Source organism: Acromyrmex echinatior, chromosome 3 (genome assembly GCF_024713525.1).
Source record: "Acromyrmex echinatior isolate Ae372 chromosome 3, ASM2471352v2, whole genome shotgun sequence".
Taxonomy (NCBI): Eukaryota; Metazoa; Arthropoda; class Insecta; order Hymenoptera; family Formicidae; genus Acromyrmex; species Acromyrmex echinatior.
In genome coordinates this window covers 18140608-18167144 of record NC_141854.1, presented here as the reverse complement: position 1 = coordinate 18167144, position 26537 = coordinate 18140608, and the positions used below count along the sequence as shown (strand labels likewise).

The 26537-nt window shown below is 32.3% G+C and overlaps 2 protein-coding genes and 1 long non-coding RNA gene across 3 annotated transcripts in view; 1 reads left to right on the top strand and 2 right to left on the bottom strand.

Annotated features, from left to right (window-relative positions):
- The window catches only part of LOC105151496 (uncharacterized), a 70734-nt gene that overhangs the window by 899 nt on the left and 43298 nt on the right, over positions 1 to 26537 (top strand). The window contains exons 2-7 of the mRNA XM_087404149.1: positions 2048 to 2157; positions 2647 to 2852; positions 3018 to 3206; positions 3291 to 3434; positions 4898 to 4994; positions 8529 to 8693. Of these exons, the coding sequence (XP_087260275.1) occupies positions 2048 to 2157; positions 2647 to 2852; positions 3018 to 3206; positions 3291 to 3434; positions 4898 to 4994; positions 8529 to 8693 (911 nt within the window). The remainder of the gene's footprint in view (positions 1 to 2047; positions 2158 to 2646; positions 2853 to 3017; positions 3207 to 3290; positions 3435 to 4897; positions 4995 to 8528; positions 8694 to 26537) is intronic.
- On the bottom strand, positions 86 to 26537 carry LOC147910301 (uncharacterized). The gene is made up of 2 exons (XR_015544449.1): positions 25937 to 26537; positions 86 to 225 (listed from the first exon to the last, which is right to left on the bottom strand). It is a non-coding gene; the product is annotated as an uncharacterized LOC147910301 (long non-coding RNA).
- LOC147910302 (cilia- and flagella-associated protein 299) lies at positions 3441 to 4890 on the bottom strand. The gene has a single exon (XM_087404172.1). It carries the CDS (start codon positions 4609 to 4611, stop codon positions 3892 to 3894), a length of 720 nt encoding a protein of 239 aa, XP_087260298.1. The 5' UTR covers positions 4612 to 4890; the 3' UTR covers positions 3441 to 3891.

Sequence of the window (26537 nt, the reverse complement as noted above, 5' to 3'; positions counted from 1 at the left end):
GAGTGTGAAATTATAACATTGATTTTGTATATTATACTTTGTGTTTACTGTAGAGTGGAAAAAGACGCAATAATTTAAACTCCAATCAATTTTTACTAATATTTATATAAATTCTTATAAGTGTTTGTTGTTGTATGCTGGTAGTCCTCTTGAGTATCCATTCCCAGATAACAAACTTAAAGACGTCTTACAATTTTAGAATTTGTGTTGTTTGGGTTTTCTATACTGAAAAAAAAATAAATTTTTATAAATATTTATTTAAATAGTTCTAACGTAAATAAATATTTACGAAATGTAAATATATTTTATTTGATACAAAAACGTTAATTTGGTTTAACTGTAATTTTTTATTGAGTAAATATTTACTTAGTACTATTTAAAGAAATATGTATTAAGAAATATGTATTTATGAAATATTTAGTGTGTGTATGTGTGTGTATATATATATATATATTGTTGCCCGAAAGAGTTGCTTTTATTAAATATTATCTGTAATTATCTAACTGATTTTGCATTATTTTACGATTCTTTCTAGAACTAATCAAATATTGTGATGTACAGATGCAATATTAAGAACAAGAAAATCAAATAATCTATTTATATAATATATATGAAGAAACAAAGAACAAACACTATTTTTCAATTTTGAATCTTTTAATTTTTCACTTCTTTTGACATACTCCAAACCTCCAAACTAGGTTTCTATGAAAATTATTTAACGATGGTTTATTTAGTTTTGATGTCATCACATTTTAAAATTATATTTGTTTCATTTTCAACAAATTTTCGCGTATTAAAATTAATATTTTAAATGTATAGATTTTCTTGTTTATCTCACATGTAATTTGTTGTTTTTTGAAAAATAAATAAACACAAATTCATTAACTATTGCATTAGTAAATGTAAACTTAAAGACTCTTATGAATCTAATAAACCGAAGTATTAAAGTAAGTATTTTTGAGACACCTTATATACATATATGTTATGAAGGTATTATTGCAATGGTCTATTTTTTTATACAAGAAGAAAGCCGAGAAAGTTACGAAATATTTTTTCTTGTAATTCTCAAGAAACGCGATTTTTATATTGCATCTATAGCACAAAGATACTCGAGCTGTTTCAAAGACGCGAGAATATTGTGTGCATCGTGGAAAAAAATCAACACGCAAAAAAGTTACGCATAGTTGCACGGTGCCTCACGCGAGCAGGAAACGTATGTAAGATTATGTAAGAAATTTGCCCTCTCGAACCGCGAGTTCTTCGAAGGCGCGAAATAACTGAATCGTCGCGAGATGAAAGTTACTTCCGCACTGCCGTTGCGTTTATCTATTTTAACTGAAACTCACAAGAGTCACGAGACTATCGCCGCCCATCGTTATCATGAACCAGGCGAAAAGGATAAACACTGCACACGATACATGATAAACGAGAGATAGCCAAAATATTTAAGCTCACTTCTTTTAGTTGCACTATATGAACATACTTCGTTACGTGTATGTGATTTTTTTTTCTTTTTCTTTTGTAAAAAAATTCTGAGTATTTATTAATTTTATTTTTAGTACGAAAAGTGTAAATAATACAACGAAAAAAGGATAGATTTTTTTATTAAAGGATAAAGATTAAGATATATATTTATATTAACTTTTTAAAATAATATTTTCTTTGTAAGTGTAGAAAAAATGCTCTTTCTTTCATTCTCGTTTAGAAGACTTGAATTGCGAATGTTTTATATTACATACTTAATTATTCTTAAGATATTAATTGTAACTGTTATAAAACTACCACTAACAATTAACATCTCGATATTTTTTAAAAAAAGAAACTGACTCCAACTGATCAAACCATACATATATAAAGTTTTAGTATTGCTTATTGGATATAAATTACAACTGCAGTTACAAAATCGTTAGAAGTTATTAATATCTTCATATTTTATTTTATTAAGAAAGTTAAAAATTGGTCAGTCTGTATTTTTGAAATTGATATCGTCTTGTAAATATTTCTTGGAAGTAAAAAATATGATAAAAGCCATGCGATTTGGTTTCAGATACTGTCCACCAAGCTTACAGTCCTATATCTCACGTCTCGTAATACAAGCGATCAAATCAACATGCAAGAAACAGCCGGAAATCTGCGGACTAAGGCAACAAGAAAAGAGTAAGTTTTTTTTTATAATTTCGTAATATCTTAATAAATATTCGCAAAAAAACGAAATACAAACTGCTTATTTAAAAAATGATGTAAGCATCTCTTCCAAATATTATAATTTTAATGTACAGTCAACGGATGCTATAAATGCTTTGAAGCGTTCTTTGGTTGGCCAATTAGTAAAATTTTTTCTTCCGATTGGTCATTCAAAGCATTCGTAGTGAGACTTTAACCGTGCCTTCAATAAAAATAATAATTTCTGGTAAATCAAAGATCTTTGAAAATGTATTTATATTTGAAATAAATGGCTCATGCAACGATCAAAATAATAATTTATAAACGATTAAAATAATAATTTATTATAATTCCATATAAATTATTATTTTGATCATTGCATGAATCATTTATTTCAAATATAAATGCATTTTCAGAGATTTTTTTATTTATCAGTGACTTTATTTATATTCTATATAAATTATTCGGCGGATTTTTTCGCAGCGTACGCGCCTTTGAAACTCATGCAAGCCGTGACAAACGAAGTAAACGAGATCTGCAGGCGGTATTTAGATAACAGCAGGCTAGCCCTCTTGCCACCGCCTTCATCGACGCCGCAAGTGACAGTGGGTGCTATCAGAAATGCCAGAAGAAAAATGGAAGACCGCCACATGATCTTGCATGATTTAAATACCATGTTTAATATTCAGGTAAAGATCTCATCAATCGTTTGCAATCATAATAATATATAATACTGAAATAATAAGTATTGATTTACGCGTTAAAATTTATTGACGATTATATTCAAAATTAGTTCTATTTGACATTATTAACGTATTAATATATGAGCTGATATGTTAATTTGTACTTTGCAGGATGACACTATCGTGGATTACTACGCTGTATTCGATGGCCACGGTGGACAAGACGCCGCGGCATATTGCGCAACACATTTGCATCAATATTTGGTCGAGAGTGTGCACTATCCTACAGATCCGGAACGTGCGTTGCGCGATGCCTTCCTGACGACTGATGCACAATTCATAGCGAAGTCGAGTACGCAGGTAAATGTTTCTTACGTGAAATGCTATATTTTATTTTGCATAATTTGCTACCAATAATTTTATTGATTCGTCATTTTGTTCCAGAAATTAAATGGTGGAACCACCGCGGTTTGCGCGTTGCTGATAAATAAAAAATTGTACATTGCTTGGGTTGGTGACTCCATGGCTTCGCTGGTTACATACGGCAACGTGAAACAATTGGTCAATCCTCATCGACCAACGAGAGAAGTAAGTAACCTAAATATTTTACTTTTTTTAATAGAATGGAATTTGAAATATAAGATAATCTCATTTTTGACAGAATATTTCTATGTTTAAATCGCGTATTCAGTTGTTTCAATCTTAATAAAATCTCAATCTTGCAATGAACTCCAATTCATTTATAGCCAAACGTTAATAATTCTTGATACGAAACTAATTTAGTCAATCGATTAAATCAATAGTTCACCAGTCTAATAATTTTTTTAAGCTTATTTGAGACTATATTTTTAACTTTTATTAAATCTTCCGCTATTGTACCTTCTTTCTTTGGAAGATAAAAACTATGAAGATTAATTTTAAATTATTTAAAAATTTTATTAGTAATAACGTTGAATATTGTCATCGTGGAACATCTCTAATTAATTTTAAATTATTTAAAAATTTTATTAGTAATAACGTTGAATATTATCATCGTTGAACATCTCTAATCGTCATATGTAATTTTGCTTCGAATCACATGATCGTACAATATTACGTGCTCATAAAACGGGCAGTGTATCCGAACTCGCGTCGTATGTACACCAGGTGATGCGGCAGCCGGATCGACCGTAATCACCTGTCTGTCATGAATATTTTTAAACAACAGTCCACGTTTGGAATCTATAATCGATACATAATTACGGGTCTCATTCAAATACGTCTTCCCCATTCTCCAATGATAGTATGCGAGATCTCGCTTGAGTGGCGACAATTTTTTCTCTCCTTGGTAATATGGTAGCCAATCTTCCGACTTGAGCCGATCGTAAAAATCAATATAGGCTGATTCTTCGAACTGTAATTTTATTATGAAACTTCGAACGAATATGATGGTCGACAGAGTTCTTAATCTGTTAGCTCGCTCGCGCAGGGCAAGTTCCTTCATTAATGTACCAACTGGTGACACAAATTCCGAAGTGAGTTCGTAATACCGGTAAACAGGAAATAGTAGATCTCTCACGATTCGTAAGCGACGATAAAAGCTCTCCTCGCTCAAAGTCTCGCCGGTACAGCGGTATCCGAGCTCGGCCAACTGACGCGCAGTTTTGTTGCTTTTGAGGTAGAAGATATCTGCAGGCGTCACCAGCGAGTTTAAATATTCTTCATAATTTTGAAAACTCAGCAATCTTCTGTCGCTGTCGATCTGCGTTCCGATGATCCACGTCATATTTATAAAGGGAAAGAGAGAGAGAGAGAGAGAAGATTTTAAACCAGTAATTTTATATTGTCATCGACGTTCAGAATGCTTTGTATTATGAACAATCGAGACGTGTGAAATGTGAATCCAAAAGGTAATTCAAGCGAGAGTATCGAAATATCGACACGTTTGACATCTATACGTTATCACGAGAATGTTGTGCTCGACTCGCTTTTATTGACTTTGCCACGTGCAAAATCTATCCAAGCTGGTTATGATGTCCTATTTACTATATATTACGATCTTTTCCTTTCAGGATGAGAGCGAACGGATTCGCAATCTGGGAGGAGTCGTCGTCCATTGTATGGGTATAATGCGAGTAAACGGATTCCTCAGCATATCCCGAGCCATTGGTAAGTGATTGTAATATGTTTTTATCACAAAGATATAAAAAATTATTGAAAATAAAAAACTTTCGCATTTCTATTCAATCTCGTTATGCGGCAAAATACTCACAAGCATAAAATCTGAGTGATGTGCAACCTTTTTTTAAGAAGATCATTTCCAGATGACCATTTTCAAAAATAAATAAAATCTTTCGCATAATGTGAATTTATTTTTATTTCGTTTGCATAGAATAGAAAATATGATTTTATATTTTCGGCTGCAAACCAACCGCAAAAAATTCGCAGATAGGCTGCAAGTTGCGTATCACTGCTGAGATAATATAATTAATCACTGTTAGATAATTAAACGCCAAAAATATTTGTTTTTATCAATATATAGATTAACTTTCTTGGTTTAATCTATTCTTTATCTTTTTCTAATTTTTAAATTTTAGAAAAAGATAAAGATTATAAGTTAAATCAAGATTAAAGTTAATCGACATAGAAATAGACACCTAAGCAAAGACATAGAAATAGACATACCTAAGCAAAATACTAGATTACGATAACATCATTTTGACGTTAAACTGAATCTTAAAGTAATCGGATCGTAAAATAACTTTTAATAATTATTTTAGAATCATTTTTATCTCTTTTTGTTATGATAACTTTAGATTCTAATATCTGCTAGGATAAGGATGACTTGGATTAAACTTCGATTAACTTAATTGACGCTTAATTCATCAAATAATTCCTACGGTATTTCGTTAATTGATAGAAGAGTTCTTTTAATTATTATAAATTTTTTGTTGTTTAACATGAGAAAAAACTTAGACGAACTTAGAATTAAAGCTAGAACTCTCATAATTTTAGTGATTGAATTAATCAGCGATTAAGTTAGTTTAAGGTTGCTTTTTTTTAAAGGGATTAGATTATTTTTTGATAAAACTTCTATTGATTTTGAATTTATCAGTCGACCTTCATCATGATATGAAAAAAACTCAGTACGATATGAAAGTATAGATGGAGGCAGCGTGGTCGATCGTGATACAGTGTAGTAAATGATGTTCAAACGTCGTTCAGAATTCTATACATAAGAAACCAATTTCAGAGTTTCGAAGTCTCAGAGTATAACTTTATAGAATTTATAAAAATTTTCTTCGTAAGATTGTATACGAATTAAGATTTCATCACAATCTAATTAATTTTTCTAATATAGTCAACATCTAAACGTAATATCAATGTTATAATTTCGCACTCAACAGTACTGTTATGTAACATTATGTTACATTACATTTATATCGTTGTATGGAAAGAGCGATTTTGTTGAAATATTTAAACATTTAGATAGATACAAATCTGGAAATAATATTGTTGGACTTAAAAATAATTATATATAGAAAATTCGAGCATGATAAGCAATGCTGCAAAATGTTTTGGCATTCTAGCAATCAATTTGAATGTCTTACATAACAATTTTGGTAGTTTAACAAAATTATTTTTCGATCTATATATTTAGTTAAATTTTTAAATACTTTAAAATCGTTCTTTCCATGTGAATGCGAAATTATAATATTGATATTATGTTATTTTTAGTTAGTATCAACTGGATAAAGATAAAATCTGAAACTTCTCAAATTTGAAATTAATCATGCCTCATTTCTGTAAAAATATACGAAATCACGGTTACACCGAACGCTTCGTACGGAAATGTTATTTATCTTCATTTTCCTAGGCAATTGTAAGGAAATTACTTTTTCGCTTTCCATAGTCTGTGAAATTCTTTATTCTACGCACGTAGTCGAAAACGTGATTCGCAACTAATCTTGAGATTGACATTATTTTCGACGGATTCAAATTACCACGACAGACGGAAGTAATCTATTCTTATTGGAAATGCTACTTTCGGATTGACGTAATCGATACAAGTTTTCTCGTGTTGGAGAAGTTATGACTTTGTTTCGAAATTTTGCGATGGATTATTTGCGATCAAAATACCGAAAGCTCGATGTCAAATGATTTTAGATATCGAACTTTCGGTATTTTGATCGCAAATAATCCATCGCAAAATTTCGAAACAAAGTCGTAATGTCACTAGTTGAGATCACTAGTTTGTAATATCACTGACAGATCCACGGGGCCTTGAAGGACTTCCTTGGAGTCTCCTTTTTTTAAAAATACTAGCAAATGTACATATTATTTTTAATAATTCTTAAGTAATTAAATTAAATAAAAAAATTTAATTTAATTTAAAAAAATTCCTAAATCTAAAAAAAACATATATTCCATTATATTATTCTTCTTTCATGTCAATATAATATAATATAATATATAATATAATTTTATATATTAATATAATATAATATAATATAATTTTATAATATAATATAATTTTAAATAGAATGTTTTATGAATTATATACATTTAAATAATACATGTTTAATGTAATAATTAAAAAATAATAATTTAATACTCTATCTTTTCATATTTGATCTTAAAAAAAAATTTCGCTTGCAATGCAATGATAAATTTTTTTATCCGCCAATATGTAATGTAGCCAAGTAAGGAACGGGTGGCCAGGTGAGCCCGTGCCCAACTACGGCTCAAGGCATAACCTGTAATGGTGAGGAAGGAAAGAGAAGGAAAGAAAAATTCTAGCTGCGTGTTGGGTATCCTGTTAGTTCCGTTCGCCCGCTGACACAATACTACGTGCAGTTACGCTCCGGGAGCGCTCTACCGAGTGTGGCTCGCACAACCGCATGTTCGGAATAATTAAGACTGTTTCTCTCATTCCTGCTTGTCTTTAGACGCGTATAGGGCTCGCGATCTATCGAATGTTTATCGGCGTTTGATCTCCCGACATGCTCCAGAGATCAAGATGACCATGCACGATCTGTAAAAGATTCTTACCGCGACATTTTTTATTTGCGTGAGCATTTGCGTTGCTCTATTCCTCATCACAAATTACGTCGTATAAAATCCGATTGTATCAAGCGATTGTATAAGTGAATTAAATAAGCCTGGTTTAATGACTCGCCGTCGTTAGCATAGAGAATTTAATTAACTGAAATTAATTAACGCAACAGGTCCTAAACATAAAAGCTTCGGAGGATTCATTACGAAATTGTAAAAATTAATTTGTATTATGGAGAGTGAGATAATTCAGTTGCGTGATGCAAATATATTTTCTCGTGTGTGTGTATACACCAAACCACCTCCGGCGCGGTTTCGAGAGGATAGTATGGAAGAAAAAGCGACGTTCAGATTTATAATAACCGGAAGCGCGGCGTTGTTGCAGTGGCGTCGTTATTTAAATTAGCCGCGCTATTCATTAAACAGTTAATTATACTTAATTGCGCGCCGCGTGGCGTGTTTTTCACGTGTAAAATATCTGAATTACGGGCTTTACCAATGGGTAAACCGTAACAGTTGCCTCCGCTTCAATCTTAATCTCATACTTTCGGAGCTGAACATTCCTTTCCGCTTTTCGCGTTCGCGCCTAGTGTAAGCCACCGCGAACGCGTGCCTTCTAACAGCGCTCTTTCGTTTTTTTTTTTCCAGGTGATGTTCCGTATAAACCGTACATCAGCGGCGAGCCCGAGGTTCGATGCGTACCTCTGGACGGCACCGAGGATTTTCTCATAATCGCCTGTGACGGATTGTGGGACTACGTCGATCAGAGAACCGCGGCGCTCCGTGTCTACCGGCAGGTGCTGCAAAATCCCTGTGAGTATAACGTAATTTCACTGAATTCAGTAATTAATCAAATGATGAATTCGCACTACACTGGATTAGTGCATATTACAAAGGCTGCTTTGTACCAAAAGTATCTAAATATGGCGTAATATCAATTTTAACAATGAAATAATATATGTATGTTCTATTAAATAACGAATGATGGCAATATATATTATTGAGTAATCATTTAAAATATTTATATGCTTTTATTTGTATTAACTTTAACTTTGTTAATTTTATGTATAGCAACTATTAGTATGCACTAGTTTAGTGTAATATAAGAGCTAGACGTCTGTCTAGCTGGCCCTTACTTTTAGTCAAATCTTAATGAATAAATTATATAATAATGCGCTATTTATGCGCTCTCAAAATCCGCAAAAAAAATTTTTGCGCTCATTTTACGTAAAAAAATTTTTTTTATAGGGCTGAGTAAGCCCCTTCCAACGTATTAATAACAACTGATTTGGAAAATCAAATACATAGGATTTATGTGTTATTTATGCGCTTTCATATTCACATAGTTTCAATTTTTGCGCTGCAACTCTTAAAAGACATAAGTGAAATGAAGTGAATATGAAAGCGCATAAATAGCGCATAAATCCTGTGTATTTGATTTTTCAAATCGGTTGTTATTAACATGTGGAGGGAGGGGCTGACTGACAGCTTATTCAGTACCTCCACAAGAAATTTTTTTTTTAACTGAACGAAATGAGCGCAAACATTTTTTTTCGCGGATTTTGAACGCGCATAAATAGTGCATTATTATATCATTTATTCATTGAGATTTGGTTAAGTGGGAGACCAGCTAGGTAGACGTTAATATGTGTGAGTGACTGAATTCACTAAAAATATTTAAATCGCTAGCGTTGTTTGACAAAACTTGACAGTGAGTAATATGTATAGTGGCTGCCAAAAGCTTTCGACCAATGAGTAATTTTATTATATTGTTTGGTAAATAATTTTTACTGAAGATAAAAATAGTCTTTAATAAAGATCTATTATACAAATATTTTTAATATATTTTAAGAACGTTCTTCGTTTTGAACATTTTTAGCACTTCAAAGATCGCTTAAAAATTAATTGATAATTAGGCCTGTGTGCTTTTAATGTATTCTAGTCTTCTTTAATGTATTTAAAATATTAGTATTTTTAAATTGATTGTAATAAGAATTTTATTTGTAATATAAAGTAAAAAATAAATTGACAAAAATTATCATAAAATTATATATTGCCAGAAATATTTGGCAACCGCTGTATATCTTTTATTATACATATTCTTTTTTTTTCTCTCATTTCTATCGCGTCCGCGAATATTATTCATTCAAGCATTTACCTGGTTATTCAACTTTAATTATTTTATGATCAACCGAAAGAAGATGCTATTACTTCTCTTATTAACTCTCACTAGAATTGAAGATTTTTTAAAAGCACTGAAGCGCCACAGACTTAATTTTCAATTAATTTTTAAGTAATCTTTAGAGTAGTAAAATGTTTAAAATGAAGAATATTCTTAAAGCGCAACTAATTATTTTTATAATTTATATAACTTAAGAAATTGTGATTTTTTTGCGAATCGCAATAACTTTTCATGGATAAATTCTTAGAAAATTGTGAAAGAAATTTCTTACCGACTAATAACGAGGAGAAAATCCATTGAACATCACTGCTGGATAAGTACACCGCACGCACGTATTCAATGTACATTGATCGATATGACGTACTTTAAGCGATAAGCATGCTTTTACAGGAAATTCAAGTCGAATCGTTTCCATTGCCATAACGCTCGTAGCGCTCCAGTGATACTGCGATACTTGAGAAAGTAGGGGAAACGATGTCGTTTCGTCGGGGAATTTGTTCTAGAAAAGACGAATCTCTTTGTAATCCAGTCTTACTCTTTCTGTCTTCTTCTTTCTTACTCTTTCTCTCTTAATATTCGTAGCATTTTACTTGCCATGCTCTGTTTCCTCGATTTCCGGAACGGACGTGACATAAAATTTGCGTATAGCGTTTTGCATGATGCTCTCTCCTGCTGATTTGTTGACCTTCCTGATGCTTTTGCGCGAAATTCACGGAAAAAAAATCTGGTAATAGCTATCAAATATTGGGTGAATAATATCAGTCAAATGTTCGATTAATGTAATAAAAAATAAATTTTATTTTTTCCAATATTTATTAAATACTTATAAATGTTGGTTATATTATTATTGTATATTTGGTAATATTTCCTAAATATTTAAGAAAATAGAATTATCTTTGGTTATATTAATCGAATATAGATTGGCACTATTTCTTAACATTTAGTAATAGCTATTACCTGCAGACTTTTTCAGTGCACGAAGAATCGTTAACATAAAATAATATGCGATACACTGTAATATATGCGAGGAAATATGACAGTTTCACTATTTATACATACTGTGCGACGATCGATTTTTTTCTCGCATAAGCTGAGCTACTTTTTTTACAATAAGAGATGGGAAAGCGGGAAGAGATAGGAACAGCTGAAGCAGCAGGTGAATGAGAAATTGCCACAATTTAATGAAAACGCAGCTGACATAAGCTGCTTTTTTATTTTTATTATTTCCAGAGGGAATAATAAAAATAAAATAATCAGATTTAAAATAAGTAATAAAATGAAATATTTAGATTCAAACATTTAAAAATGAACAATATCGGCAATTACATAACAACACGGCCAGTTATGTAAAAGTATTTCAATAATAACAATAATAATTTTTATATGTAAAGAAATGATTGAAGAAATGATTTTGCTGAAATGTAAAAAAATTTAGTTGGATACGGAAATAATATTGCTTGGATCATTAAAATACGTAGGAATTTCAAACATGATGAGAAATGCTGCAAAAAATTTTAGCATTCTAGCAATCAGTTTGGGCGTTTTACATAATTGTTTTAATGGTTTTACATGATTGTTCGAACAAAAATTATTTTCAGATTTATATCTACCTAAAATTTTTAAATATTTCAACAAAATTATTCTTTCCGTGTAATCATTATTATCGTTAAAATATATTTATACAACTGACGTATTAACGTATTGACACAGAGCAACCGTGTTGCTGATGAGTATTTTTAAATGCATAAATCTGAATTATTTTATTTTTAAAATCTGAATGTTCATTATTTTATTACTTTTTATTTCAAATCTTAAATGTTTTATTTTATTTTTATTTTCTCCGGAAATGTGATAAAAATAAAAAACAGCTTGTATTAGCTGCATTTTCATAAAATTGTGGCAATTTTTCATTTATCTGCTGCTACAAAATTCTCTTTTCCGTATGAATATTTAATGTATGTGTTCTCAGATATATATGCTTCATAAATCAAAATCTTCCTTATGATTCTTTATTTAATTTTGAATTTTTATCTTAAAAACATGGATACCTTCTGCATGAATTACGAATGAATAGTACCTAAAGTCTAAACGTTCTCGAGAAAGAAAAGTTTACTCAGTCTACTCATCTAATCAGTCGAAGACTTGTGCAGTAAAAATGAAATACGTCCGAGACACTCGGTACGTTTGAGATAGTTGACAGATACGATATCACGTGGACTTGATGTTTGACACTTATTGCAAACGATATTTTTCCGAGTAATAGCAATCTTCAACCGGACGGAAGCAATAAAGTCGATAAATCTTTTCCGGAAACCGGCGCATTTCTTTTACAGTATAAACTCGTAATTGAATCATCGTCCTCGCCTTAATACAAGGCACTGTCTCGAAGATGCTGTAGACGTCTTCTTCTCGACTGCTACGTCTTGTGCTTTTTTTTTTGCCTTACTGGTGTTGAAGGGAGGTCTGTCGAATGTAACGCGAACTTGGTGCTCGTCTTTTCCTTCGTTCTCGAGCAAGCAGGCCGATCGGCACAAACTTGGTGGCTCCTCCGATCATTCTCTCACTTGCTCGTCATCCGTCTACACGGTCGGCTGTCTCTCTCTCTCTCTCTCTCTCTCTCTCTCTCTCTCTCCCGTCGCCTTTTCCTCGGGACATTTTCCCTTCGATTGATTTTTCGCCACGACCTCGCGTCTCGCGTCTCTCAGTTGGTGACTCAGTGGTTCACAGTGATTCATAGTGCCTCCAAGGAGGAAGACCTCGAGAGGAGAATATTAGCAGTCCGATCAATTGCCTTCGTACAAATTCGCCCCGGTAAGTCGCGGATTATCCGCAATCAATTGACTGTCAAGCGCGAATAACAATAAAGAATGGTAGACAGGGAAGAAAAAAAAGTCTCTTTAGTATCCTTAAAAGATCTACTAGTTTATTTAGAAAACCAGTATAAGAAAACGGAAGTTCTTGAAAAAGCTGTTGAATAGCAAAAGTTAATATAAAATTATCATTAAGAAATTGTTGTTATCGATTAATGAATAATTGAAGATTCAGATAAATTAGGAACTCAGACAAATTAACTTAAATCATTAATCTATTATTTATGACAATTCGAAATAACAATTTTTTTAAATACAATGGATATTTATAAGAATGGATAATTTCTAATCGATGATTAAGACTAATTATAAGCTATTATTTTATCGATTTCTGTACTTTCGGAACCTATTTTATCACTCCTGAAAACACTACTGAATAACAAAAATTCTAATAAAATTAGTAGTTATTAATTTTAGAAATTATAATTATGTAAAAATTGCAATAGTAGTTACTAATTTTTATTTTTATTTTTATAGAATTAAACACTGAAATTTAATTGGGAAATAATTGAAAAATTACTAAACGAATTAATTATTTTCGCCATTTTTCCAAAAACGTCTATAATAACTGCTAATCTTTTATCATCGGGAAATCATGTCTTGCTTGCTCAGTCAGCTCGCTTCTTTAATCACAAAGCCGATTATCTTCTAGAAGGCACCGTCGCATCCGATATTGCTTCGAAAATTAGTGCCCATCGATCACAGATATCGACATCATGTGATGTTGCGTCCGTACGCGTGATGCGCATAGAAATCGCGAACAATCGCGACTAAATGCGCGCATAAGGCGATGCAATTCTATCTTCTGATTGTGAGAGCAAAGCAAAAGGAAAGAGAGAGAACTACAAAGTAATCGAGCGATCGACGCGGCTCGGCATTGTCGTTGCGCGACAGACGTTTTCCCAGCAACGGTACGTTGGCATCGTGCACACTCATCGAAAGGAGTCCGGAAATCTCTCCCCTCTCGCAAAACTACCGTACCGTCCGCTGCGTCCGCGAAAATATGCCTCCCCGTTAGGAAGTGCGCGATTATCGTCGCCATCCTCCGCGCCGACGTAATCTTTCTTTCGCGCTTTTCGCACAAGGAATTCAAATATTACGTAAATGCCAGATCCCACAATTTCTGTGAAAAGAAACCGCATTGCACTAAATAGGAATATTGCATGGAAGGAAAAGATTTGAAAACATAAAAATTTCACCTATTCAGCAAAATACATCCGTAATATGCGGACAGCCTGTTTTCTCTGTCGCAAAGTAATATAATTGTACAAGTTGAATAAAATTAGCGATTATCGGCAATTATTTTTGTTGTAATAACACAGCAAATTTGTTTTAATGTAGCAAAGATAACTTTCTATGAAAATTAATTCAAAATTTTTTATTAAACATGCTAGCTAAGGTGGCGCGTATTTTTTGCTGCTGTAATAAAGAAAACTTGTTATATTATTCCACTTTACAATTTCCACTTTACCAAAAAATTATCTTAATTAATACACTGATAATTGCTTACAGATACATAATTTCTTTATTGAGCCATCAAATCTTCTTAGTTATAAATGTTGAACTTATCCAGTAAACTAGCTTTGCTGAACCAGCCAATCTATTTTTTTTCTATTTTTTTTCTATTTTTTATGTGCGTTTGTTTTCGTTGCAGCAAAATTTTTAACACGATTCAGAAAGCGTTCTATTTTTTTCTCTTCAATAATCGAAGCAACAATAGCTTTTTTCAATTGTAAACGATGGAGAATATTTTAGAGAGCTTTTCAGAGTGAGAATTCCGCTTTTCACGAATTTAGCTGTAGTAGATTTGGACACTTGTATCTTGTGTATTTAAATTAAATTAAATCGAATTAAATTTAAACGAGGTACAATTATCATTTTGTCCAATTTAATTGAAGTCTTTTATTCGCAATCGATTGAAAACAACTATTGTTATTTCGATTATTGTCGAGAGAGAAAACAATTTAATTTAATTAGATTATTATAATTAAAATTAAATAGCGCTCTCTCTCTCTCTCTCTCTCTCTCTCTCTTTCTCTTATTCTATTCATGATTGTAAATTCATTCTGAAGAGCGATAGAATGGATTTTGAAAATATAAGAATTGTAATCAATTAGTGGCTTAAGTACTTAATCCATTGAAACTAAATTGTGTACCCTTAATGTTTATATAGAATCACTCAGTCGATCATGAATAATAGATTAACAACTTAAGCTGATTATTCGTCTGGAATCCCTAATTCATTCGGATCTTCAATTATTCATCAACTACCAATAGTACCAAACGTACGTCTTTATAAATAGACCAAGTCACATGTACGTCTTGATCTCTCAATTAATAAATAGTTGAGGATATATGTGACAACCAGTGGAATGTGCCGATCCCTTCTCGCTTTACGCGGATCTCGTAAGAAGAAGCGTAAAGGCCAATACCTATATTACACAGTGAAAACTTGAAAGGAGAGAACTGAGGGAATGCAACGTGCGTAGCATTAAGAATCTTCTCTATCCGTCTCACGTTCTCATAATTGTTAATTCGGGAAAGCGGGTTCGTGCGAATAGCGCGCGTGTATTGGCGAATCCAGAAATTTGTCAAAGAAAGCCATTGGCGCCTGCAAGTGAAATTTTTTTCTTAAGATCAAGTATAAAATGATATAACATTAAATTATTATTTAAATTATTACATTGGAAACGTCTTTAAATATATAATTTATAAGATGTTTTATTTAAATTTATATTAACACAAAAGAAGAATAATATAAGTAATAGAATCCATGTTTTTTTTTATATCTATAAGGATTTCTTGAATTAACAAATATTTTTGAAATATCAAAATTATGATTAAATATTTCAGAAATATTAAAAATATATATTAGATTTTTTACAAATATTTTTAAAAGGGGAGACTTCAAGGAGGAGGCCACGGTCCACAGACAGACGGTTTCTTATCTTTGCGTCGATAATTTGTTTGTCGTGCGACGCGTTTAAAATTGACTTCAATGACATTTTTCGGAAATCGCGAAGAAAGAAAGAAAGCCTTGGTGGCTGACAAGCGAGTGGCGGACAGCGATGGTCACGCAGCATCCCGAAGAAATACGTCGGAGATTCCGTCACGCTCTGACGCATCGTTGACACGACTGCACATACAGCTCCGACACATAATTCGTTCCTTATTTTAAATAACGTTCTGAATCACACGGGGGCGCGTAGCGCTTAAATCTACGATGACAGCATAGCCGTCAGTACGTGAGTCGCATCTGCTTATATACTGGGACATAATCTTGTGCAATTTGTCTCGACGGAATCGTGGAGTATCTTGTTAGACGTAGACGAGTTTGTTATGTTACAGTAGTTATTTAATTTATATAATAAATGTCCCGGAATGTCAATTTTATACGTTTTTGATTTTAATGTTTAAAACAAAGAAATTTTGAAAAATCGAATAACTGCAACTTATGTTTGTACATGAGCGACACGAAATCGTTTCTAATTTTATTATCTGCAGAATAGTAGAAAAATAGAAAATATTCTTATTAATTTGCTTTACCAATTTGGCTTCGTAAAATTAAATCATTCTCGAAATTCCATTTAGATTGTAAAAATTTTACTTGTATCATCATATTTTTTATGGTGCAGAATTTTATCACGGACTAAAAGAAAAATTTTGCTGAAATATATCTAAAAATTTAGTTAAATAAATATCTGTGTGTGTGAATATAATTTTGTTAAATCATTAAAGTAATTATATTAAAAACTTAAGCATAATAATCAATGCTGCAAAAAATGTTGATATTTTAACAATCAACTTGAATATCCTATATAATTATTTTGATAATTGATCTGATTTAATAAAATTATTTTCAAATGCTATATAAAATTTTTTTCTATTTAATTAAACATTCATTTGGATATAAATTATAAGAATTACTTTAATGTCAGTCATAATTCAAAGTGGTCAATAGTCGTAATCAGGGACTTGTACTAAAGCTAAATCTAAACTTTGGGGGAGCTTTATTTTTTTTTATCAACGGATTACCGTGCGGTTTACAACTTTCTGAGGTAATAAATGGTTAACGAAACCGATTCCGTTTCATTTCGGCTAATGGAAACTTCGGAAACAGACGCAGCGTAGCTCGGGCTCCTCTCGGCGCGGCGCATGGCAACAGTGCAACGGCGTTAAAAGATCGCAATAAGGCATTAAACAAAGGAATCCGGGAGGAGCTGAACCAAGACCGCGGTTACTGAAGCGAAACGCCTGGAGCGTTTCTTCGTCTCGAAAGGATTCGTTGGAGAACGAGGCTCCGAAGGAATGGGAGAGGATAAGGAGGAGGGAGGGACGCCAAGTGGGAGGAAGGGGGTATCCATTCACAAGAGATCGCACGAAAGGTGAAATTTGGGTTACACCAGGTCCTTCGCCTCATTATCGTGCTGTACTCGATCTGTTAACGACATCTTTTGAGACATCTCATCCCCCCCTTTCCTCTCCCTGCTCTCATCCTGATATATTAAACAGGGTTGATAAAAGATAATATATATATTTTTTTTAAAGAAAACATTGTTTTTTTAAACATGTTTTTAATGTTTCAATGTTTTATACATGTTAATGATATTATAAAAAGAACATGTTCAAAACATTAAGCATGTTTTAAACAGATTTATTAAAGATTGACTTGGCTGAGACAATATTTTTGCAATAAAATTATTTGCGGATTTAAGATTTTTATTAACATCTGACTATTAATATTCTTATAAAGATACTTATTAGCATTAAAAAATTATCAAATTGCTTATCAATAATTTATATAAGTTATATATATAAATTCACAGAAATTAAGCATTAAGATCCGCTTCGAATATAGGAATTCTCTTATTTAATTATACTTATTGAAGAATTATACCTGATTATTAAAATTCATTAACTCTAAGCTTATCAATTACTGTAGCTTAATTAACATTAATTGCCCTTCGCATAAGATAGTTTTCTGTATTTCTTAACTGAGTTTGTAACATTATAATTTCCGAGCGGCTTTTTTCTTTTTCGATATTACATTCGCAGAAAGAAATATCTTATTATCTATAGAAAACTGCAAAGGGAAGCTACTAAATTACGACAGTGAGGTTCGAAGAACCGACGCGAGTGAGATCGTTATTGGACGTTGGTGCGCTGCGCGAGGCCGAACGAAATATCGGTGGTGATTATTTTCTCCACGCACACCGGCGTATCCGACCGGTCTGGCAGCGGCGAACCTCGTCCTCAAAAAGATCGGTCGAAGGCCACAATCGACCGAGGTATCTTGACTCTCCCTCCAACCGTTCGGGTCCAACGTTGACGCTGCAATCGAGCGGCGAGACCGATCATTCTCTTTTTTTCGCATCCAAAAAAGTGTCGATCCGCCTCGTTGTTCCGCGCAAGATCGGCATGGAAATTGTCCCGCGTAACGAGTCTCTCGCGTTTCATCGTATGAGAATCGCTGACTGCGACAACGTTGCAACGTTGTAGGTCGTCCTATAATATGACAGCGACCTAACCGCAGACCCGGAATGAATCACCCGGAGGATCGTCCGTCTTAATCCCTCGATATCGCGCACACACCTCCTTTTGGCTTTCGCACGTACGCCAGTTTAAAAGCCGGTCTTTCGCGATATCTCTCTTAGCAACGGTCTCTTTATCACAGCCGCCGGCTGTATAATATCATACAGGATGTTCCCGGATTAAACCGCCAAACTTAAATATGAACTGAAAATATGAAGGATACCTCAAACAAAATTTTCTTCTGAAAGTTTGCTTACAAACGCTTTGTTTAAGAGATTTTTTTTTTTTTACTTCTTAAGTTAAGAAACTATATACTGAAAATACTAAATTTTAATAAATATTTTTTTAAATAATATTGATTAAACATTTATTTACGGTAAATAAATATTTACTTAATAAAAATGATACTTAAATCAAATCGATGTGCCAAATAAATATATGCTTACGGTTAATAAATGTTTAGTATTATTCATACAAATATTGATTAAAATTTAATTTACATTTTTTTTTCAATGTAAAAATAAATAATCTCAAAATAATTTAGGTTTATAGTAATGAAAATGTAATTATTAAATATTTACTCAAAGTGATAGCTCCAGCTGAGACAAGTTTGTACTTATCGTCAAGAGAAGGAGTGGCTGATTGATATTGTGTACGTCTGTAATTTCTTCACACGCTCGTATTATCGTTCGTTTTAATTGATTGAAGATCATTAACGGGTATTTCACAAATTAAGAGATATATCAATATTATTTATTATTCCTATAGTTATGTAACTTAAAAAGTCAATATCTTTTAAATAGAGCGTTTGCGAGTAAACTTCCAGATGAAAATTTTTATTTTGAGATCCTAAATTCGTATTTTAAATTTAATGATTTAAACCGGGAACATCCTGTATGTATTATATTATTATATGTATTATGTATAATCGAAAAACGAGATTACAGTGTGAAATCTTTGCGTACACTAACTTAATCTTAATAATAAATTTAATGACGAATTGATAATCGATCTTTTCGTCAGGAAAAATTTCTTTGGCGAGAAGCCATCGTTAGGATATCCCAGTACTTTAATCTGAAATATAATCTTCTCAAAACATTATGGTTCGTTTAAAATTAAATGGACGATATGGTATTAAACTAATTATATACCTCCGAAAGTTTGCAGATATTTTCATCATTTATCATCAGAAGTTCAAATGTCTTAACATTTTAATGAAGACCGGTTTAATTAAACGAGACTTGAAGGAGAAAAAAAATTGCAAAGTTCCATACATATTTCGATTAGAAAAGAGAGATGTTTCTCACTTGTTGTTGGACCGTCAAAAGTAATTTGAATTCCGTCGGAATTCAAGACGGGATTTCGCGATGGGACGTCATTAACGCTTTCATCGCCAAAACGTTAACCGAGCCGGATATAATCGCACCAAGTATTACGGTCGAAAACAAAACCCAGCCGCACAGAGGCGAGGCGTCTTCGTGCTTTTTACGCTTATGACGCCAGCGAGTTCCAATTTTAGTGTAGCGTGCGAGCATTCGCTCGCGGGACATTCGTATCTGACTCACGGCGACATTCCTCGCGTCGCTCGCCGGATAAATTTGATTTTTTTCCCGGCGAACATGAGGAGGACGACATAGAGATCACACGCGTAGGTCTCCAGGAGGAAACTTGTAGTGGGGTTTTCTAACGTCTTATTGAACAATTATCGTTAACTAGCAACAGTCAATGAGGGTCATGTTTTTTTTTTTCAGGATCGTCTTTGCCATTGACAGATACTAGGTAACAATAGCGACAATCGTCGCGAGAAACGTTAGAGAATCTCTCTACTGGAGAGAATAACCGAACGAAATATGCACCGAGCTTGATCTGCCGTACGGAAAGATGGAAATGGGCGCGGCGGAGATGACGCTGCTGAAAATCGCTTCCCCGTGGTGTCACCGACGAGAGCTAAAAATAACGACCGCTTCTCGCGTTTGGGCATAGTCTCTCGTTTGAAGGATTTTAACAGCTGAAAGGCATTTTTCGTCCTAGGACGCGACACGCCCGAGGTCGACGACCTCATCTTTTCCGAGAGCGATTCGTTGGGAATGCTCGAAGTGTCGTAAACTCGGTTCCTCGAGTAGTACTGACCTGCACAATCTGACGACGGGCACGATTTCCGCGAATTGACAAGATGTCGAGTTATCGTGCTCCACGATTTCCTTGTTTCTTATTTCAAGTATCATAGAAGCTATTGAAATAATGATACAAGTTGCACTGATATACCGAACATTTATTATTTTTCTATGAATCAACGAAGTTTCTTGCTTTTGCTACTTTTTAACGGGATAACAAGGTGTTTATTATTTCGAAAAACTTTCGGATACCTCTTTTATTCTTCAGTTTTATTGCTACTCAAGGAAATTTTAAGAATTTTCTTTCTGAATTTAAATGTCTGCCTTTTTCTGAAAATATTATTTCTTTGTGTGATCATTTTTTCTTGATAATTCAAAATGTCACAATGTCATAAAATGCCAGTGTGATAATCGGCTAGCAGTAAGTATGGCATACATATCCGCATACATTCTCGTATGACTCGTGAGTTTTTATTTTTAAAAATCGAGATGACAGTATACAATAAATATAGAAGACAATATACAATAGAAGAGAATAACTCACTATGTAGCTTATAAGCTATATAAGCTTTCTTTATATCTTATACGTTTCATGGCTTCGATTATAAAAAGGACAGATGTAGCCTCGTGGAATCCCAGTCTTCTATTGACTTATGTATTACTGTTTGGCCAATAAGTATGAAGCATGTACCTTCCATTTATTACATTTTCTTGAAAAAGACGGCAATAAAATCCAAAGAAAAACTGTTATAAAATTAAATATTATTTTTTGATAAAATTGCTTCTTTTATTTTTTTTTTTTTTCATTACACTGTTAAATTCGTAATATCAAATTGTAATATACCCATTGAGTTTTTAATTATTTCTTTAGATCGCAACTACTGAATATGACGTTAAATTAACTAAAATTTATAACTCAAGGAAATTTGATTCAAATTTAGTTTATTATTTATTAAGTGCATACGTTAATGTAGATAATGTTAATTTGAAACTAATCACAGAAATAGACTGATTTACATTTTGAAAGTTTAAAATATCAAAATGTCGTTTAATTTAGGGGATTGAGTTACCTTCGCCCCTTTGATATCTAACAGAGTATAGATGTAGAACGTATTTATTATACATCTATTTATGAGGATGCTTTATATTTACGCTTTATACTTATAGTCAAGGTTGTATATGTAATTTGTTTGTGTTTGCTTAACTCTAATTTCTTTCAAAATTGCATTAAAAAGTTCTCTAATTCTACATAGAATTTTTAATAAAAATACTTGTAAAATCCGGGAATTTTTTTACAAGATATTAATAAACAACCCGATCGTAAATAGAATGCTACTCAAAAGAACAGTCACATAATTGACTGAAAACGCGTCAATTTACCTGAAATTGCTGTACACTGAGTTTGTGTGTTGTGTATGAGAAGGATTCTCGATTAGTTCAATAGCCAATATTAAATCAGAATGTCATCGTCCAGTTGCTCAACTTGTATTCTTACGTCACGCTTATCGTTATATCATTCTAACTGCCTTTGCGAGTTTTATCGAGAATACTCTATTAACGACTTCCGTCTGCAACTCGGCCACGGATGTTTATTTAGAATGCACTTAACATCCTGAATAATAATAGCCTCGCATTCCGCGAGAGATAGAGAGAGAGAGAGAGAGAGAGAGATTTTCCCTTCTAACATTTTCACCGAAGCAATGAGTAATTCGCGGCGCGAACTTTCGTGCTTGTGGCGATAATAAACGCGGTGATGTCACCCGCGTCTATCAAGGGAGTGGTTAATCGTCATGAGGCGTGTAAAAATATATATTATGCGTGTGGCCAGCATACATGATATGTGCCATCTGGTATACTTCCTCGTTGGTCAGGAAACATCAACTACCACTTTATAGAACGCACCACGCCCACCATGCGTGAAATTTTTCGCTGAAGTAATTAGGAATTTTAGGCGGTTTTATATTTCTAATTGTTAACACGCGATATTGTTTAATTTCTTTAATTATTATTAATATGAGAGAGTAGGCCACGATTATGCCTCGTTTATTATAATCTTGTATAATGATCTGAATATAAATTTTATACATTCTTCACGATGTGAATGGCGAGATTGCAATTTTACTTTGTTTTTATTTCTTTTTAGAACTTTATACGATATGCTCCTTTTATTTCACTAATTATTATTTATTGTGATTTTGAATAAAAAAAAACTCCGAATAGTTAAATAGATCTTCTTACATAATTAAATTTGTATTAATAATTGTGTTATTAACTGTACATATATTATATAAACATATATATAATTATATATTTTTGAGATAATTAATAATTTGTAACAATATATTATTTTTTGTATGAATTTATTTATGGCATAATCTTAATAGCAAAATAATAATTATTTTATAAAATAGATTGCTTGATATACGATAATCAATAATCGATTTCTTATTCGCGCCGTCGAACGGTGCACTCGTCGTAGAAGAAAAAAAATATCGTCATGTCTGGGCGGCTTCTCATAAATGGAGAAAGCCAGAAATTGGCGAATTAAGGCACGGAGTTTCCAGTTTCTCGCTACGAAAAGTGCTTTCCAAGCACATAAATACGCACCTCAATCACAGGGTAATTACGCGGCCGTCGAGTAATATATATGAGTTTGATAAACTCGAAATAAAGAATGTTATCTCGCGAATAAACATCGACGATGCAATTGTGTAAGTAAGCGCGATTTTAACACGCCGAGGCCGATAATTATACGGTAGATTATCGTTGAGAAAGTCACTTAAAGTCGAGCGCATCGGATTCACGAGCGTTCGTTACGCTTGTACGATCGTGTTCGCGATCGTTCCACGCCATGGAAATCGAACAAGAATGATCCATATTCATTGTAGTTTAGGTCGAGATCGTTTCTTCAGCGAAGATAATGTAGAACGTGGCGTGTTTAGAGCCGCGATGGATCAAGGTGGTCACGCATTTAAAATACATCTCTTCGTGATTCTGAAGGAGAATACTTTTAAAAAGATACGCCGAGGACGTCGATTTTATAGTATCTCTCGAGCGTTAACGATTAAAGATGTTAAATCTAAATGTAAGCTAATTATTGTAAATGTTACTTATTTAAACTTATCGTTTTCGCACATAGATTTTGTGTTCAACGATATAGTTAAACTTCTAACCAATATTTTTTTAACGAATAGAAATATTCTTTTATTTAAATCAAGCATTTATTCTTTTACATGCTGCACTTTACTATACGGCTGCACGTTAGATGTGAGCAAGACATCGTTCCTAATAAATACAAACTATCAGTGTAACATAACGATTTAATAATTTCACACTCAACAACGTCATGTACAACATGTTACTTTTATATCGTTAAGTGAAATTATAATATTGATGTTATATATATATGTTACTATTAGTTAGTGTTTACTGGGAATGACACCCTAATCACATTACAATTAAAATCCGTATCAACGATCTAATTTATTGAATTCTATTTGATTTGATAATATTAATTAGCCCCCCCCCCCTCCAAGAAAGTTTTCTTAAAATTGATTTCACATGAGTTTCACAAATTGAGTCGTGCAATTGCTCCGTATATAAAAAAATAGAAAGCGTGAAGAGTCGCCTCACTTCAAACGTGACACTTATTGGTAAACGATCATTATTGACATTCGTTTTCTCAATTACCGAATTCTTGCATTCGCTGTTACGTTAAACTTATTCGATATTATATTGGGAAAAAGTTAGGAGAATAATAATATCAAAGCAAACGGCTGGGAGAAAGGCGACTAAACTCGGACAAGCTTATTCACTCGGCCATGAATGCACGGTGTTCTCGAATTCCTCACTAATGTGAAAAAAAAGAAGAAATTAGAGCCAGTTTTATAGACTCTTTAGTCGACGCAGGGCCGTGAATAACACATTAATAGCTTGCTTGGTTAAATGTTTGAGTACGCCAACATGTATGTACTCTACCTATTTTTCTTAGTCTACATTGTGTTTCATAAAAAAGAATCATTCGTATTATTTATAAACATATAGAAAGTGGAAAACGAATTGGGAACAAATATAGACGGACTATAAAAGGTTGCAATAAACTTCCTATAAATGTTACAAGAACAAAAACAATTTGTGATTATTAGCGCGTATTTTATTAAATAAGTTAATTAGAATCTTAGATTGTGGTTTACTATCATGCTTTTATCTATTTGCGATGTGTGTACTGCAATTTATTGCTTTATGTAATTTATTAAATATTTTACTCTGTAAGATAAAAAGAAAATACGAAAGTCAAAGGGACAGATCTCAAATTACATGAAAAAAATATTTAGAAAGAAAAAGCAAGGAAAGTCAATACTTTATCTATCTAAACCTAAACAAACACTTTATGGATTTTTTATTAATTTACTTTATAGACATTAATTTATTTTTATTGCACGTAATAAATACATTGATTTTTTTCTTTGTTGTTCAAAAAAACATGGAAAAATTTTATGTGTTAGAAATGTCAGCATCTCATTTTTAAGTATCAGTAACAATAAGATCTATTCTTTGCACAAATTTTGTATGTATATATTCTATTGTGCATTCTTGTGTGTACAATGGATTGATGAATGGTTATAACCCAGGGTTAAATATTTACATTAATTTCTCTTATGCCCGTTTTATCAATGTGTATGGAATTTTTTCTTAAAATTTACCCTAAAAATATGATAGTTCTGGGACACAATTTCGAAGAATTTTATGTAAATTTCTCTCATTCATTAATAAAATTATTATACAATAAAATATATAATGAGTTTGATTAATTTTATTAAAGTGCATAATAAAAATCTTTAAAATATTGTATCACAATTATTATATTTTCAGGCTAAATTTTAAGAAATAATTCTTTAGTTTAATTTCAATCTTGGTTTAACTAACTCTTCATTCTTTTCTAGAATTAAAAAAGGATGTGAAGTAAGTCTAATCCAGATGATTAATCTATATTGATAGAAACAGGCATTATAGTCACTTCGAGAGAGAGAGAGAGAGAGAGAGAGAGAGAGAGAGATAACAGATTTATAAAGAAATTTTAAATCTAAATGTAATTCATAGATTTATTATCTACATTTTCTAAAATTAAAATAAAAAATTATATGGCATCCACTAATAATATTTGATATTTAAAAGAATATTATCCGTTCAGATTTTTTTCCGTTTTTTTTTCAATTAACATTTATTAAAGTAATCATATAATTTTCGAGGAACATTGTATAATTTTTTTAAATATAAACTTTTATAAAAATCTGTAAATATAAGTCTCTTTCTCATATTCTGATTTAGCTTAAAATAAAAAGAGAATTAATTCAGTACATGTAAGTAATTAATTATTTGCCTTGAGGTTGTTCCGCTCGATACCTTGCAGGCTCCTTTCTTCTCTCTAATTTCTCTACTGCTTCTCATTTTCTTGTGACATCCATACAACACTTGCAAAAACATTGTTAATTACGTGCTTGCACTAATTACCAAAATACGATAATAGCTAAGCCGTTTAGTATAGCACTCCCGTTAATCACATGCGACATGTATTTTATACTATCTTGCGATAGAAGAATAACACGAAAGAAATACGATTACATAAAGTGATACGTTCAACGCACGCAATGTCTCGCAAATTAGCAGATGGACGTCAAGCGGTTTTTAATCACTAATGTATAAACGTTGAATTTATGCTACGCAATTGAAAAATATGAAATACAAGCTTGGTTATAATTGTAATTAAATGTCTCGAAACGCCGCTCGTTTCGGAGTCAATTTCGTATTTACTTGCGATGTAAATAAATTGAAAATTCGGAAATAGCTTCTCTCTGATATTATGCGAGAAAATCGAGTTGATTTATTAAAGTGTGATAGACTTCAAAAATATATAATTGAAATTTGTTATTATCTGCATATAACTTGTGATGGATGCGTT

Excerpts from the sequence above, each read along its gene's own strand:
- LOC147910302 (XM_087404172.1), bottom strand. The coding sequence starts at position 4,611 with ATGACGTGGATCATCGGAACGCAGATCGACAGCGACAGAAGATTGCTG.